Source organism: Salmo salar, chromosome 11 (assembly GCF_965601325.2).
Source record: "Salmo salar chromosome 11, fSalSal1, whole genome shotgun sequence".
Classification (NCBI taxonomy): Eukaryota; Metazoa; Chordata; class Actinopteri; order Salmoniformes; family Salmonidae; genus Salmo; species Salmo salar.
The window spans coordinates 38,850,001-38,867,500 of NC_138301.1; the positions used below are offsets into that span (position 1 = coordinate 38,850,001).

Below are 17,500 nucleotides of genomic sequence, written 5' to 3' on the forward strand. Positions count from 1 at the left end.
TGGTGGTGGTGGTGAGGGTGTGGGGGATGGTGGTGTGGGGGGTGGTGGTGGTGGTGATGGAGTGGGGGGTGGTGGTGATGGAGTGGGGGGGTGGTGGTGGTGAGGGTGTGGGGGATGGTGGTGTGGGGGGTGGTGGTAGTGGTGGTGATGGAGTGGGGGGTGGTGGTGGTGGTAGTGATGGTGTGGGGGTGGTGGTGATGGTGTAGGGGGTGGTGGTAGTGGTGATGCTGTGGGGAGTGGTGGTGGTGGTAGTGGTGATGGTGTGGGGGTGGTGGTGGTGATGGTGTGGGGGGTGGTGGTGATGGTGTGGGGGGTGGTGGTGATGGTGATGGTGTGGGGGGTGGTGGTGGTGGTGATGTGTGGGGGGTGGTGGTGATGGTGTGGGGGGTGGTAGTGGTGGTGGTGGTGTGGGGGTGATGGTGTGGGGGTGGTGGTGATGGAGTGGGGGGTGGTGGTGGTGGTAGTGATGGTGTGGGGGTGGTGGTGATGGTGTAGGGGGTGGTGGTAGTGGTAGTGGTGATGCTGTGGGGAGTGGTGGTGGTGGTGGTGGTGGTGATGGTGTGGGGGGTGGTGGTGGTGATGGTGTGGGGGGTGGTGGTGATGGTGATGGTGTGGGGGGTGGTGGTGATGTGTGGGGGGTGGTGGTGATGGTGTGGGGGGTGGTAGTGGTGGTGGTGGTGTGGGGGTGATGGTGATGGTGTGGGTAGTGGTGGTGGTGATGGTGGTGATGGTGTGGGGGGTGGTGGTGGTGATGGTGTGGTGGTAGTCTTCCTTATTCAGTCTCTCAGTATATTGCCTATGTGTGTGAATCAGCAGTGAGACAATAGTTTTGCACAGACAGTGTGCTATGAATGTGCTGGGGAATGCAAGTCATGAGTGGAAAAGGCTGTGATGATGTCACCAAGTGGATAAGGCTGTGATGATGTCACCAAGTGGATAAGGCTGTGATGATGTCACCAAGTGGATAAGGCTGTGATGATGTCACCAGTGGATAAGGCTATGATGATGTCACCAGTGGATAAGGCTGTGATGATGTCACCAAAGTGGATAATAGATGCTGTTAAGGGGTCGATTGAACAGTGTTCTATTGACCAGACTGGCGCCCTTTCAACAAATCTGATCTAACAAGATACGATATTCGTCAAATCTTTCATGATATATATATATATTTTTAATTATCCCCAATTTCGTGGTATCCAATTGGTAGTTACAGTCTTGTCTCATGGCTGCAACTCCCGTACGGACTCAGGAGAGGCGAATGTCGAGAGCAGTGCATCCTCCGCAACAACCCAGCCAAGCCGTAATGCTTCTTGCCACAATGCTCACTTAACCTGGAAGCCAGCCGCACCAATGTGTCGCAGGAAACAGCGTATACCTGGCGACATTGTCAGCGTGCACTGCGCCCGGCCCGCCACAGGAGTCGCTAGTGCGTGATGGGACGAGGACATCCCTGCGGGCCAAACCCTCCCCTAACCCGGATGACGCTGGGCCAATTGTGCGCCGTCCCATGGGTCTCCCGGTCGCGGCCGGCTTCGACAGAGCCTGGACTCAAACCCAGAATCTCTAGTGGCACAGCTAGCACTGCGATGCAGAGCCTTAGACCACTGCGCCACTCGGGAGGCACATCTTTCATGCGGTAAAGAGGTCAATCGAACTCAACCAAAACAATGGAATTCCCATGGAAACACATGGGGAAAGGGTTGTGGGGGAAAGATCCAATATCTCACATTATGTTGAAGTAAAAATCAGAGTATAATGCTTCTATGGATGTCAACCCCAACACATGTTCATGTCATCGTCACCAATCAACCAATCAATTACAGTTAAAAATGACTTTGACTACCACCACCGATTAACCAGCTTATACAAACAGGAGTTAGCGTTTTGCATTCTTCTAAAACTGAAAATAAACAACTTATGCAGCAAAAACAGCCAAATATATCCAAATCGGACTTAAGTAACCACATTGTGGGCCTGTTACAACATATAATCATCTATGCTGTGATGATGTCACCAAAGTGGATAAGGCTGTGATGATGACACCAAGCTGCTGTTTGTCTTGAATCAGCTAAAGCCTCTCTAAAAACAGTTCCAGTGGCAGTCACAACAACACACCAGCCCAACCATGAATGAGAAGCCAAAGATAACAGGAATCACTTTGTTGACGGTGAGAAGGATCAGAACCTTGAGTTCAGGGTCACAAGATGCTCCAAAAACAATCCCTTTATCTGTTTCATATTCTAAACTTCACCAGAACCAATCCTCATTCCATCCTTGTTCTCTTGTAGCATTATGAAAAATGAAGTCCTTTTCTGCTCCCTCGTAGAACAATTTAGCATTTGCCTAAGGGCCCCCCTGTCCCTGTCAGATGTGGTGATTGGTTGATTCCACCTGCCCATACAGAGACACCCCTCTAATGATTCACTATTACTCAGCATGGGAGTGGAGTATGATGATGTCAGAGAACAGGAGTGTTCTATTCTATTCTATTCCATTCAGTTCTAATATATTCTATTCCATTCCATTCTATTCAGTTCTGATCTATTCTATTAAGTTATAATCTATTCCGTTCTATTCTATTCCATTCCATTCAGTTCTAATCTATTCCATTCTATTCAATTATAATATATTATATTTCATTCCATTCTATTCAGTTCTGATCTATTCTATTAAGTTATAATCCATTCCATTCAGTTCTAATCTATTCTATTCCATTCCATTCTATTCAGTTCTGATCTATTCTATTCTATTAAATTCAAATCTATTCCATTCAGTTCTAATCTATTCCATTCCATTCAGTTCTAATCTATTCTATTCCATTCAGTTCTAATCTATTCTATTCCATTCCATTCTATTCTATTGAGTTCTAATCTATTCCATTCCATTCCATTCAGTTCTAATCTATTCTATTCTATTCTATTCAGTTCTAATCTATTCAATTCTATTCAGTTCTAATCTATTCTATTCCATTCCATTCCATTCAGTTCTATTCTATTCCAGTCCATTCCATTCAGTTCTAATCTATTCTATTCCATTCCATTCTATTCAGTTCTAATCTATTCAATTCTATTCAGTTCTAATCTATTCTATTCCATTCCATTCCATTCCATTCTAATCTAATCTATTCTACTCCATTCAGTTCTAATCTATTCCAGTCCATTCCATTCAGTTCTAATCTATTCTATTCCATTCCATTCTATTCAGTTCTAATCTATTCTATTCTATCACATCATACATGGCAGACCACAGCTGAGCTTCACCACAACTCTTATAACCCTGCCTCTTAAAGTCAGCACGTTGTAATTTGTCATTTAAAAGCCTCCAAACTGCCCCTGAATTCCACCTGGCTACCCTCGACTATCCCTTTAACTAGAGATGCCTGTCAACATCCACAGTACAATAACAGAAAACATGGGAAGAAGACTTTAGGCATCTGTGTAGCGCATTAGGATGGTGAGGGTTTTATGAAGATCTTGCCAACATCAAAGTAGGACATACAGTAAACTAAAATGAGGTAAGGAGATAACGCAGTGGTAACATCATTGTCTCATCCAGAACAGCATTAAGGATTTTACCCACAGGGCCAATTCACTCATAATAGTGTTATGGAAAGATATCAGGGAAATTCCTTTAACGTAGACAAAAGCAGAGGTAAAAATACCATTCCTGAATAAATTGCTGTGATTCAACTGATAATAATCTGAGGTCAACTGATCTCAGGAAAGCTCTTCAAGACAAGAATACTAGAGTAAATGTATTCCTGAAATATCTCCCCTCTCTATATTTAACTGAATAACAATAGTCTGACGTGAATGGAGCTCAGCTTCTAGCCAGTCACATCCTCTCTCCTCTGCAGGAGCACAATTGGCTTATCCAGCTCAATAACATCACATCTGATTGGCTCAACACAAAACAAGTATTTTAAACTGTAGCTATATTCCCATGACACCCTCTGTATGGCCATGTGAGGTGTGTATGTGACTTTCGTACCTCTTGCGTATGTCCGAGTTGAGGGTCTTCTTGTTGGCGGTGCCGTCCTGGTGCAGGGCCTTCTCCAGGGAGAGGGAGAGGGGGGCTTCCCGGATGGGCAGGGGCAGCACCAGGGTGTCCTGGGTCACGGGGAGGGTCTCTCCCTCCCCACCCTGCACCCGGCCCAGGTGCTGCTTGGCATAGTCAAACCCCTGGACAGGCTGTAGGGAGGACGAAGGGGGGAGAGAGATGAGTGGCAACAGGTGAGTGATGGATGCAAGCTCTCCGGCTCAATGGCCATCTGATGGCACACACTTGTACACGCACGCACGCACGTACGCACGCGCACGCACACACACACACACACACACACAAGCGCGTGCGCACACACACACACAAACACACACACAGGGTCAGCATATTATGTATACACAGACAGAGACAAACGCACATGTAAAGAGACATACACACATTTAAAGAGACATACTGCACTTGTGAAGGTGGTAAATGACCTTTCAATGGCGTCAGACCGAAGCTCTGCATCTGTCCTCGTGCTCCTAGACCTTAGTGCTGCTTTTGATACCATCGATCACCACATTCTTTTGGAGAGATTGGAAACCCAAATTGGTCTACACGGACAAGTTCTGGCCTGGTTTAGCTCTTATCTGTCGGAAAGATATCAGTTTGTCTCTGTGAATGGTTTGTCCTCAAATCAACTGTAAATTTCAGTGTTCCACAAGGCTCCATTTTATGACCACTATTGTTTTCACTATATATTTTACCTCTAGGTGATGTCATTCGGAAACATAATGTTAACTTCCACTGCTGCAGATGACACACAGCTGTACATTTCGATGAAACATGGTGAAGCCCCAAAATTGCCCTCCCTGGAAGCCTGTGTTTCAGACATAAGGAAGTGGATGGCGGCAAATTATCTACTTTTAAACTTGAACAAAACAGAGATGCTAGTTCTAGGTCCCAAGAATCAAAAGAGATCTTCTGTTCAATCTGACAATTAATCTTGATGGTTGTACTGTGGTCTAAAATAAAACTGTGAAGGACCTCGGCGTTACTCTGCACCCTGATCTCTCTTTTGACGAACATATCAAGACTGTTTCAAGGACAGCTTTTTTCCATCTATGTAACGTTGCAAAAATCTGAAAATTTCTGTCCAAAAATGATGCAGAAAATGTAATCCATGGTTTTGTCATTTCTAGGTTAGACGACTGCAATGCTCTACTTTCCAGATACCCGGATAAAGCACTAAATAAACTTCAGTTAGAATCTTAACTAGAACCAAAAAATGTATCATATTACTCCAGTGCTAGCCTCTCTACACTGGCTTCCTGTTAAAGCAAGGGCTGATTTCAAGGTTTTACTGCTAACCTACAAAGCATTACATGGGTTTGCTCCTACCTATCTTTTCGATTTGGTCCTGCCGTACATACCTACATGTACGCTACGGTCACAAGACCCAGGCCTCCTTACTGTCCCTAGAATTTCTAAGCAAACAGCTGGAGGCAGGGCTTTCTCCGATAGAGCTCCATTTTTATGGAATGGTCTGCCTATACATGTGAGAGACGCCGACTCGGTCTCGACCTTTAAGTCTTTATTGAAGACTCATCTCTTCAGTAGGTCCTATGATTGAGTGTAGTCTGGCCCAGGAGTGTGAAGGTGAACGGAAAGGCACTGGAGCAACGAACCGCCCTTGCTGTCTCTGCCTGGCCGGTTCCCCTCTCTCCACTGGGATTCTCTGCCTCAAACCCTATTACAGGGGCTGAGTCACTGGCTTACTGGTGCTCTTCCATGCCGTCCCTAGGAGGGGTGCGTCACTTGAGTGGGCTGAGTCACTGACGTGATCTTCCTGTCTGGGTTGGCGCCCCCCCTTGGGTTTGGGCTATACTCAGGCTTTACTCAGGATGGTGAGTTGGTGGTTGAAGATATCCCTCTATTCTTGTGGGGGCTGTGCTTTGGCAAAGTGGGTGGGGTTATATCCTGCCTGTTTGACCCTGCCCGATGGTATCATCAGACGGGGCCACAGTGTCTCCCAACCCCTCCTGTCTCAGCCTCCAGTATTTATGCTGCAATAGTTCATGTGTCGGGAGGCTAGGGTCAGTCTGCTATATCTGGAGTATTTATCCTATCTTATCTGGTGTCCTGTGTGAATTTAAGTATGCTCTCTCTAATTCTCTCTTTCTCTCTCTCAGAGGACCTGAGCCCTAGGACCATGCCTCAGGACTACCTGGCCTGATGACTCCTTGCTGTCCCCAGTCCACCTGGCCGTGCTGCTGCTCCCGTTTCAACTGTTCTGCCTACGGCTATGGAACCCTGACCTGTTCACCGGACGTGCTACCTGTCCCAGACCTGCTGTTTTCAACTCTCTAGAGACAGCAGGAGCGGTAGAGATACTCTCAATGATCGGCTATGAAAAGCCAACTGACATTTACTCCTGAGGTGCTGACTTGTTGCACCCTCGACAACCACTGTGATTATTATTATTATTATTATTTGACCCTGCTGGTCATCTATGAACATTTTAACATCTTGGCCATGTTCTGTTATAATCTCCACCCGGCACAGCCAGAAGAGAACTGGCCACCCCTCACAGCCTGGTTCCTCTCTAGGTTTCTTCCTAGGTTCTGACCTTTCTAGGGAGTTTTTCCTAGCCACCGTGCTTCTACACCTGCATTGCTTACTGTTTGGGGTTTTAGGCTGGGTTTCTGTACAGCACTTTGTGACATCAGCTGATGTAAGAAGGGCTTTATAAATACATTTGATTGATTGATACACACATTTAAAGAGACATACAGGCAGTCAGACAGACACACACATTCAGACATAAAACCGAAATGCCTAAATGAATTTTCAGAACTGTAGTTCATGTATTAATGGGACATCTATCCTGTGTCTTGAACTCCATAAACATCGTTTTCTGAAGACATCTTTGATCTCACTTTCTCTCCTTCTAATGTCTAATAAATGAATCACAGTGGGCAATAAAATGATGAGATTCAAAGACTTCTCAAAAATATTCTAATGTAGTCAGACTCCAGCCAGAAGAGGAGAGAGACACAGTGGGGTTTATATACAAGTCTTAAACACACACACACACACACACACACACACACACACACACACACACACACACACACACACACACACACACACACACACACACACACACACACACACACACACACACACGCACACACACACAGAGGTGTGGATGGTGGTGAAGTTTTCACGCAGACTAAAAGTGCTGGCTGCATGGACTGTCAGAGGAGTGGTACTCAGAGGGATATAGAGGGAAAGTGCTGGCTGCAGGGCTGTCAGAGGGGTGGTTCTCAGAGGGATATAGAGGGGAAGTGCTGGCTGCAGGGCTGTCAGAGGGGTGGTTCTCAGAGGGATATAGAGGGAAAGTGCTGGCTGCAGGGCTGTCAGAGGAGTGGCTCTCAGAGGGATATAGAGGGAAAGTGCTACATCTGCAATCACACAGCATGACAGTATCACTGAGGTGATATTCACAGTATCACTATTCAATTCGTTTTTCCCCAAGTGATGTACATTTTAAAAAAAGTGTGATAGAATGCAAATTCCCAAGGTATTTGTCCATCCCTCATATTGACAACTGGACTGCTCCAACACAGCAAGAACCAGCTTTAGCCCCATAGGTTCACTCCTCAGGGTCCCCAGCACATTTCACAGTTTCTGCCTTAATAACATCCACCTCAATATACTGTACAGACTGGCTGATGGTGCAAAGATAGACAGAAACAAACAGAGAGAGTGAAAGGTGGACACACAGACAGGCAGAGGGATATCCCTTTGGTAAACATAATGGAGTTTCTATCATTGATCCACTGATGGTGGATAGGCTACTGCACTAACACACACACATGCTAAACTACAGGACTGTTTCACTTGCATAGACTGGAATATGTTCCGGGATTCATCCGATGGCATTGAGGAGCTAACCACATCAGTCACCGGCTTCATTAATAAGGGCATAGACGACATTGTCCCTTCATTCCAATCAGAAGCCATGGATTACAGGAAATATCTGCACTGAGCTAAAGGTTAGAGCTGCCACTTTAAAGGAGCGGGACACTAATCTGGACGCTTCTAAGAAATCCCGCTAAGCCCTCCGACGAACCATCAAACAGGCAAAGTGTCAATACAGGACTAAGATCGAATCCTACTACACCGGCTCTGTCGCTCACCAAATGTGGAAGGGCTTGCAAACTAGCACGGATTACAAAGGGAAACCCAGACGCGAGCTGTCCAGTGATGCGATCCTACCAGACGAGCTAAATACCTTCTATGCTGGCTTCAAGGCTAGCAACACTGAACCATGCATGAGAGCACCAACTGTTCCGGACGACAGTGTGATCACGCTCTCCAGAGTCGATGTAGTAAGACCCTTAAACAGGTCAACATTCACAAGGCCGTAGAGCCAGATGGATTACCAGGACATGTACTCAGAGCCATGCGCTGATCAGCTGGCAAGTGTCTTCACTGACATTTTCAACCTCTCCCTGACCCAGTCTGTAATCCTACATGTTTCAAGGCCTCCCGAGTGGCGCAGCGGTCTAACGGCACTGCATCTCAGTGCTTGAGGCATCACTACAGACACCCTGGTTTGAATCCAGGCTGTATCACAACTGGCCATGATTGGGAGTCCCATAGGGCGGCACACAATTGACCCAGCGTTGTTCGGTTTTGGCCGGTGTAGGCCATCATTGTAAATAAGAATTTGTTCTTAACTGACTTGCCTAGTTAAATTAAAATGTAAATACATTTTTTAAAAACACCATAGTCCCTGTGCCCAAGAACGCCAAGGTAATCTGACGAAATGACTATCGGCCCGTAGCAGTCACATCTGTAGCCATGAAATGCTTTGAATGGCTTGTCATGGCTCACATCAACACCTTCATCCCAGACAGCCTGGATCCACTACAATTCACATACCGCCACATATCCACAGATGACGCAATCTCTATTGCAATCCACACTGCCCTTTCCCACCTGGACAAAAGGAGAACCTACTGTACATGAGAATGATGTTCATTGACTCCAAGCTCACCACTAAGCTAAGGACCCTGGGATTAAACAGGGTAGGCAACAACCCATCCACCACGCAGACCCTCAACACGGGGGCCACTCAGAAGTGCGTGCTTAGTCCCCTCCTGTACTCCCTGTTCACCCACAACTTTGTGGTCAAGCATGACTCCAATACCATAATTGGATACCACCGACAACGATGAGACAGCCTATAGGGAGGAGGTCAGAGACAACAACAACAACCTCTCCCATAACATCATCAAGACAAAGGAGCTGATCTGGACTACAGGAAACGGCGGTCCGAGCACACCCCCATCCACATTGATGGGGCTGTAGTGGAGCAGGTCAAGAGCTTCAAGTTCTTTGGTGTCCACATCACAAAGGAATTATCATGGTCCACACACACCAACACAATCGTGAAGAGTGCACGACAATGCCTCTCATGAGGCTGAAAAGATTTGGCATGGGTCCTCAGATCCTCAAAAAGTTCTACAGCTGAACCATTGAGAGAATCTTGACTGGCTGCATCACTGCTTGGTATGGACACTGCTTGGTATCCGACCACAAGGCACTACAGAGCGTAGTGCGTACGGCTGAGTACATTCAGGACCTCTATACCAGGTGGTGTCAGAGAAAGGCCCTAAAAATTGTCAAAGACTCCAGACACCCAAGTCATAGACTGTTCTCTCTGCTGCAGCACGGCAAGTGGTACCGATGCACCAAATCTGGAACCAAAAGGACCCTGAACAGCTTCTACCCCCAAGCCATAAGACTGTTAAATAGTTAGTTAAATAGTCAACCAATAACTACCCGGACTATCTGCAATTACCTTTTTTGCACTAACTCTTTTAACTCATCTAAATAAGAGCTAAATGACTAAAATGTAAACGTCATCACATACGTTGCTGCTACTGTCTTATCTATCCTGTTGCCTAGTCACTTTATCCCTATCTATATGTACATATCTACCTCAATTACCTTGTACCCCTGCACATCTAGTCGGTACTGGTACCCCGTGTATATAGCCAAGTTATTACCTTGTACCCCTGCACATCTAGTTGGTACTGGTACCCCGTGTATATAGCCAAGTTATTACCTTGTACCCCTGCACATCTAGTTGGTACTGGTACCCCGTGTATATAGCCAAGTTATTACCTTGTACCCCTGCACATCTAGTTGGTACTGGTACCCCGTGTATATAGCCAAGTTATTACCTTGTACCCCTGCACATCTAGTTGGTACTGGTACCCCGTGTATATAGCCAAGTTATTACCTTGTACCCCTGCACATCTAGTTGGTACTGGTACCCCGTGTATATAGCCAAGTTATTACCTTGTACCCCTTCACATCTAGTTGGTACTGGTACCCCGTGTATATAGCCAAGTTATTACCTTGTACCCCTGCACATCTAGTTGGTACTGGTACCTCGTGTATACAGCCAAGTTATTACCTTGTACCCCTTCACATCTAGTTGGTACTGGTACCCCGTGTATATAGCCAAGTTATTACCTTGTACCCCTTCACATCTAGTTGGTACTGGTACCTCGTGTATACAGCCAAGTTATTACCTTGTACCCCTTCACATCTAGTTGGTACTGGTACCCCGTGTATATAGCCAAGTTATTACCTTGTACCCCTTCACATCTAGTTGGTACTGGTACCTCGTGTATACAGCCAAGTTATTACCTTGTACCCCTTCACATCTAGTTGGTACTGGTACCCCGTGTATATAGCCAAGTTATTATTAGTCATTGTGGATTTATTCCTCATATTATTATAATTTTTCTATTATTATAATACTGTTTCTATCTGCATTGTTGGGAAGGGCCCATCAGTAAGCATTTCACTGTTAGACTACACCTGTTGTTTCTATCTGCATTGTTGGGAAGGGCCCATCAGTAAGCATTTCACTGTTAGTCTACACCTGTTGTTTCTCTCTGCATTGTTGGGAAGGGCCCATCAGTAAGCATTTCACTGTTAGACTACACCTGTTGTTTACCAAGCATGTGACAAATACAATGTGATTTGATCCTGCTTGTTATTCCATATTAAAGTTCAGGCAAAAGCTCCCTCTTGGGATACTGCTATACTGCAAAATATGGACCATGTCTTTGCATAGAAAATGAACATTGGTGATTGGTTATTGTATTACTGTAATGGTGAACTAACTGATCTATAATGCCAAACAAACTGATACAAACAATAGCGAATGACAACGCATACAGAGGTAAACTAGGTCAGAACAGGGGTAGGTGTGTGTGTTTGCACGTGTGTGTCTGCTTCTTAACAAAGACAAACGAGGTCTAGAAGGTTAACAATGAGACTACATACATTATTAGATATATAGAAGGGAGTCAGGTGTAATGGTATAGGTAGGATCTGTGTGTATTTATACTGTGTACTGACCCAGGAGAATCATTAGTGTCTCGGCTAGACTATTTTTACCCAATTAAGATGAGAACATCTGACCTTGTTCCAGCAATATGCACCAAGAGCTCGTTTCAGAGTACACACACGCATACACTCGCATGTACACGCACGCACGCACACGCATTGACATGCATACACACAGCTTTTAGTCTACTACCGAGTGAGTCGGCTAGGTTGGTTGCGGTCTCTCGTCTCCCTCACTCACAGTAGCCTACACACTAGGCTTGGGCGGTATACCATATATACCCTATACCGGGGTATTTGGAAATAGCCACGGGATGGTTTTTCAATACCGTCAATACGTTTTTCAATCCATTTTTATATTTGTAGCTACTTTTTAAGTAAATACCTGCAGTATGATAGGATATAAAGCAGATCGCGTTCATTTCACCTGTCACATTATTTTACATTATAAAGTGGGTGGTTCGAGCCCTGAATGCTGATTGGCTGATAGCCATAGTATATCAGACCGTATACCACGGGTATGACAAAACATGTATTTTTACTGCTCTAATTACGTTGGTAATCAGTTTATAATAGCAATAAGGCATCTCAGGGTTTTGTTGTATATGGCCAATAACCCACGGCTAAGGGCTGTGTCCAGGCACAGCCCTTAGCCGTAGTATATTGGCCATATACCACACCCCCTCGTGCCTTATTGCTTAATTATAAAGCTTACCGTGGTTCCCCAGAACAGCTGGGCCAGTCACGTGTTTGTTTGTAAATATCACAATGGGAGAAAGCAGGAGCAGGTGAGTCCAGCTGTGTATTGCCAGGGGTTGCGTTTTATATTGAAAGTCAACAGTGTTTTTTGCTTCAATAGAGTGATCAGGGACGTGCAACTACAGTGTTCCTTCACAGAAAATACATAGGTGTAACACATTCGGCAGAAAATATATTCATTTTCATCAGATGACAAAAGAATTTGGCTGGCAGTCACGCAACGCTATTTGGCTGGCAGTCACACAAGTAAATAAGCTTACAATTAAAAAGCAAGGTCTTTTTCAGAGCGCTGTCTGCTGATAGAATGCCTGTCAACCAGAAATTATAATAAGAAGCATTTTACATCTGTGTTTATAAAGCACAGCAAGATATTTCTTATGCATTTTATATTTTTTCCTGCGTGAAAAACACAAAATTCTCAGTTAACGAGACCCCTAAATTTTACTTGATAGTTATCTAAGTAAGTGGCTGAATTAATAAGGTGAGGGGGCATCATATTGTGTTAGATTTCTGCCGCGTTTGAGAAGTCAAAGCCCTATCTTGATTTCCTTGCGTTTTTTTCTCCTCTCTGTTCTCGGACTATCTGCTCCTTCACCCTCTACTCCAAGCTTACCAGGCAGGCCCATTGCCCTAGCAACTCCAGACTCCACACAGACACAGTGTGTACACATGCTGCTCCAGAGCCAGTACTGTTCTTCCTTCAGACAAGTGTAACCGATGTGAAATGGCTAGTTAGTTAGCGGTGGTGCGCGCTAATAGTGTTTCAATCGGTGACGTCACTCGCTCTGAGACCTGAAGTGGTTGTTCCCCTTGCGTTGCAAGGGCCGCGGCTTTTGTGGCGCGATGGGTAACGATGCTTCCGCGGTGTCAGTTGTTGATGTGTGCAAGGGTCCCTGGTTCGAGCCCAGGTTGGGGCGAAGAGAGGGACGGAACCTACACTGTTACATTGGTGCCGTGATCCGGATCATTGGTTGCTGCGGAAAAGGAGGAGGTCAAAAGGGGGGCGAGTGTAACCGATGTGAAATGGCTAGTTAGTTAGCGGTGGTGCGCGCTAATAGCATTTCAATCGGTGACGTCACTCGCTCTGAGACCTGAAGTGGTTGTTCCCCTTGCGTTGCAAGGGCCGCGGCTTTTGTGGCGCGATGGGTAACGATGCTTTGTGGGTGTCAGTTGTTGATGTGTGCAAGGGTCCCTGGTTCGAGCCCAGGTTGGGGCGAAGAGAGGGACGCAACCTACACTGTTACACAAGCATGTGTCAAAACTTTGTTAATTTGCGCAATGTCTCTCACATTCGCTTGACATTCGGCAGCTCCTACCTATATATGTATAACTTTATGTGCTGGATTGCCTGTCTTAGCAATTTGTATATTGTTATAATCTCCACCTGGCACAGCCAGAAGAGGACTGGCCACCCCTCACAGCCTAGTTCCTCTCTAGGTTTCTTCCTAGGTTTTGGCCTTTCTAGGGAGTTTTTCCTAGCCACCGTGCTTCTACACCTGCATTGCTTGCTGTTTGGGGTTTTAGGCTGGTTTTCTGTACAGCACTTTGAGATATCAGCTGATGTAAGAAGGGCTATATAAATACATTTGATTTGATTTGATTAAAAAATTCACTCGTTAGCATATTTAGCTTGCAGCCTCCATGGAAATTCGCTATTACTTGTGATAATTTTGTTAGCATTCTGGTAATAGATGCCCAATTTTGTCTGGCGCCACCTTGTGTACTAAGTTGATAATACTGTAAATCCCAGGATGAGAGAAGAATGGTATAAAGATATGAACATCTGGATACCACCCAACCCTAATACACACACACACAATCGCCTAAACAAACACACCCATCAAATGTAATAGTGACTATTCAAACTTTATTTCAACTGCAGCATATCCGTATCCCTATTTCATATGCCAGTCAGACACCCCATTACCCTGCACTCCTCTAGTAGACATAAACCAGTGGAGGCAATATAATGGCTGAAACGGAGCAAATGGAATGGCATCAAACCATGTGTTTAATGTAATTGATACCATTCTACTTATTTCCATAAACCAGTGGAGCCATTATAATGGCTGAAACGGAGCAAATGGAATGGCATCAAACCATGTGTTTAATGTAATTGATGCCATTCTACTTATTTCTCTCCAGTCATTACCATGAGCCTGTCCTCCCCAATGAAGGTGCCACCAACCTGTGACACACACAGCTCACAACAAGGACAGACACCAGAGAGAAACAAGGACAGACACCAGAGAGAAACAAGGACAGACACCAGAGAGAAACAAGGACAGACACCAGAGAGAAACAAGGACAGACACCAGAGAGAAACAAGGACAGACACCAGAGAGAAACAAGGACAGACACCAGAGAGAAACAAGGACAGACACCAGAGAGAAACAAGGACAGACACCAGAGAGAAACAAGGACAGACACCAGAGAGAAACAAGGACAGACACCAGAGAGAAACAAGGACAGACACCAGAGAGAAACAAGGACAGACACCAGAGAGAAACAAGGACAGACACCAGAGAGAAACAAGGACAGACACCAGAGAGAAACAAGGACAGACACCAGAGAGAAACAAGGTAGATACCTGGTGGTAATATCCTGTAACATCCCTCCGATATGACGTCTGAAAAACAAGACAAACCGTGTCAAAGAGACATGTCTTCATCCATTTCCTCCTCCCGTCTCTCTTCAGTTTGACTGTAGGCTGAAAACATGCACTGCAGAAATAGGCAATGATCTGCTAGGTTTACCCAAACAATAGATTTACCTGACATCTTACCAAGATGAATAATCACTGCACTGGCAGATCATTCTGCTGATTTCAACCTAAAAAAAGCTTGATTTTTTGGGGTAAGGGAAATCAACTCAATACAATAATTTTTTTGCAGTGTGTCCAGTTTTCATCTGGATTTACCTATACCTGGTGTGTGTGTGTGTGTGTGTCTCTGCCCACCTTGACACGGGGGTTGAGGTTGCCCATGGCGTCGGCTTTGAAGTCGCTCTTGTTCTTCCGGCAGAGCACGGCGGTGATGATGATGATGATGAGCGTTACCACGGCGATAGGGGCCAGCACCGCTGCGATGATCCACAGATTGTTGGGAGGATTCTTCACCACGGCTACAAGGGGAAACACACAGGAACACTTTGTGAGAGCACGGATCAACACACACACACAACATATTCCCTCCTATTGTGGTGCTGTGTATAAGAATTGTCATCATGTAATCATCAATAATAGAACACAGTAACAGTGGATATGTTTTACTGAGGTAAAAGCGTCCGCAGGAGAAATGTTCCTCAATGATGGTATTGATGAACACATCAATCAACATCACAGCAGTAGTCCATCCTCTCCCTTCATTATGCCGTACCTCTACAGACACGTCTCATACTGTTCTCACTTCCTCCATCCTCTCCCTTCATTATGCCGTACCTCTACAGGCACGTCTCATACTGTTCTCACTTCCTCCATCCTCTCCCTTCATTATGCCCTACCTCTACAGGCACGTCTCATACTGTTCTCACTTCCTCCATCCTCTCCCTTCATTATGCCGTACCTCTACAGGCACGTCTCATACTGTTCTCACTTCCTCCATCCTCTCCCTTCATTATGCCCTACCTCTACAGGCACGTCTCATACTGTTCTCACTTCCTCCATCCTCTCCCTTCATTATGCCGTACCTCTACAGACACATCCCATACTGTTCTCACTTCCACCATCCTCTCCCTTCATTATGCCGTACCTCTACAGACACATCCCATACTGTTCTCACTTCCTCCATCCTCTCCCTTCATTATGCCGTACCTCTACAGACACATCCCATACTGTTCTCACTTCCTCCATCCTCTCCCTTCATTATGCCGTACCTCTACAGGCACGTCTCATACTGTTCTCACTTCCTCCATCCTCTCCCTTCATTATGCCGTACCTCTACAGACACGTCTCATACTGTTCTCACTTCCTCCATCCTCTCCCTTCATTATGCCGTACCTCTACAGACACGTCTCATACTGTTCTCACTTCCTCCATCCTCTCCCTTCATTATGCCGTACCTCTACAGACACGTCCCATACTGTTCTCACTTCCTCCATCCTCTCCCTTCATTATGCCGTACCTCTACAGGCACGTCTCATACTGTTCTCACTTCCTCCATCCTCTCCCTTCATTATGCCGTACCTCTACAGACACGTCCCATACTGTTCTCACTTCCTCCATCCTCTCCCTTCATTATGCCGTACCTCTACAGACACGTCCCATACTGTTCTCACTTCCTTTAGCAGTCACAGCAATCTGAGAGAAATACAATAATGATATGCTAAAAATACTGTCAAGAAGAAACTCCCCCAATGTGAGTAATAATGAGTGTTATGCCTGAGGCTTTTCATTGTTCTGTTCTGAAACCTACGCTTTCCATCTTAAACACAGAGATAGTATGTCCTGTACACCCACTCTGACACAGAGATAGTATGTCCTGTACTGTACACCCACTCTGACACAGAGATAGTATGTCCTGTACACCCACTCTGACACAGAGATAGTATGTCCTGTACTGTACACCCACTCTGACACAGAGATAGTATGTCCTGTACTGTACACCCACTCTGACACAGAGATAGTATGTCCTGTACACCCACTCTGACACAGAGATAGTATGTCCTGTACACCCACTCTGACACAGAGATAGTATGTCCTGTACACCCACTCTGACACAGAGATAGTATGTCCTGTACTGTACACCCACTCTGACACAGAGATAGTATGTCCTGTACACCCACTCTGACACAGAGATAGTATGTCCTGTACTGTACACCCACTCTGACACAGAGATAGTGTGTCCTGTACACCCACACTGACACAGAGATAGTATGTCCTGTACTGTACACCCACTCTGACACAGAGATAGTATGTCCTGTACACCCACTCTGACACAGAGATAGTATGTCCTGTACTGTACACCCACTCTGACACAGAGATAGTATGTCCTGTACTGTACACCCACTCTGACACAGAGATAGTATGTCCTGTACACCCACTCTGACACAGAGATAGTATGTCCTGTACTGTACACCCACTCTGACACAGAGAGAGTATGTCCTGTACTGTACACTCACTCTGACACATAGATAGTATGTCCTGTCCTGTACACCCACTCTGACACAGAGATAGTGTGTCCTGTACACCCACTCTGACACAGAGATAGTATGTCCTGTACTGTACACTCACTCTGACACAGCGATAGTATGTCCTGTACTGTACACCCACTCTGACACAGAGATAGTATGTCCTGTCCTGTACACCCACTCTGACACA

At 45.6% G+C, this 17,500-nt stretch overlaps 1 protein-coding gene across 2 annotated transcripts in view; it reads right to left on the bottom strand.

The window, feature by feature from the left end:
* Positions 1-17,500, bottom strand: part of LOC106562743 (UPF0606 protein KIAA1549L) — a 128,216-nt gene that overhangs the window by 23,640 nt on the left and 87,076 nt on the right. For both annotated transcript variants that reach the window (XM_082957906.1, XM_045689495.2), the window contains 3 exons: positions 15,143-15,306; positions 14,774-14,812; positions 3,991-4,190 (listed from right to left, as the gene is read on the bottom strand). In XM_082957906.1, coding sequence (XP_082814032.1) covers positions 3,991-4,190; positions 14,774-14,812; positions 15,143-15,306 — 403 coding nt within the window. The remainder of the gene's footprint in view (positions 1-3,990; positions 4,191-14,773; positions 14,813-15,142; positions 15,307-17,500) is intronic.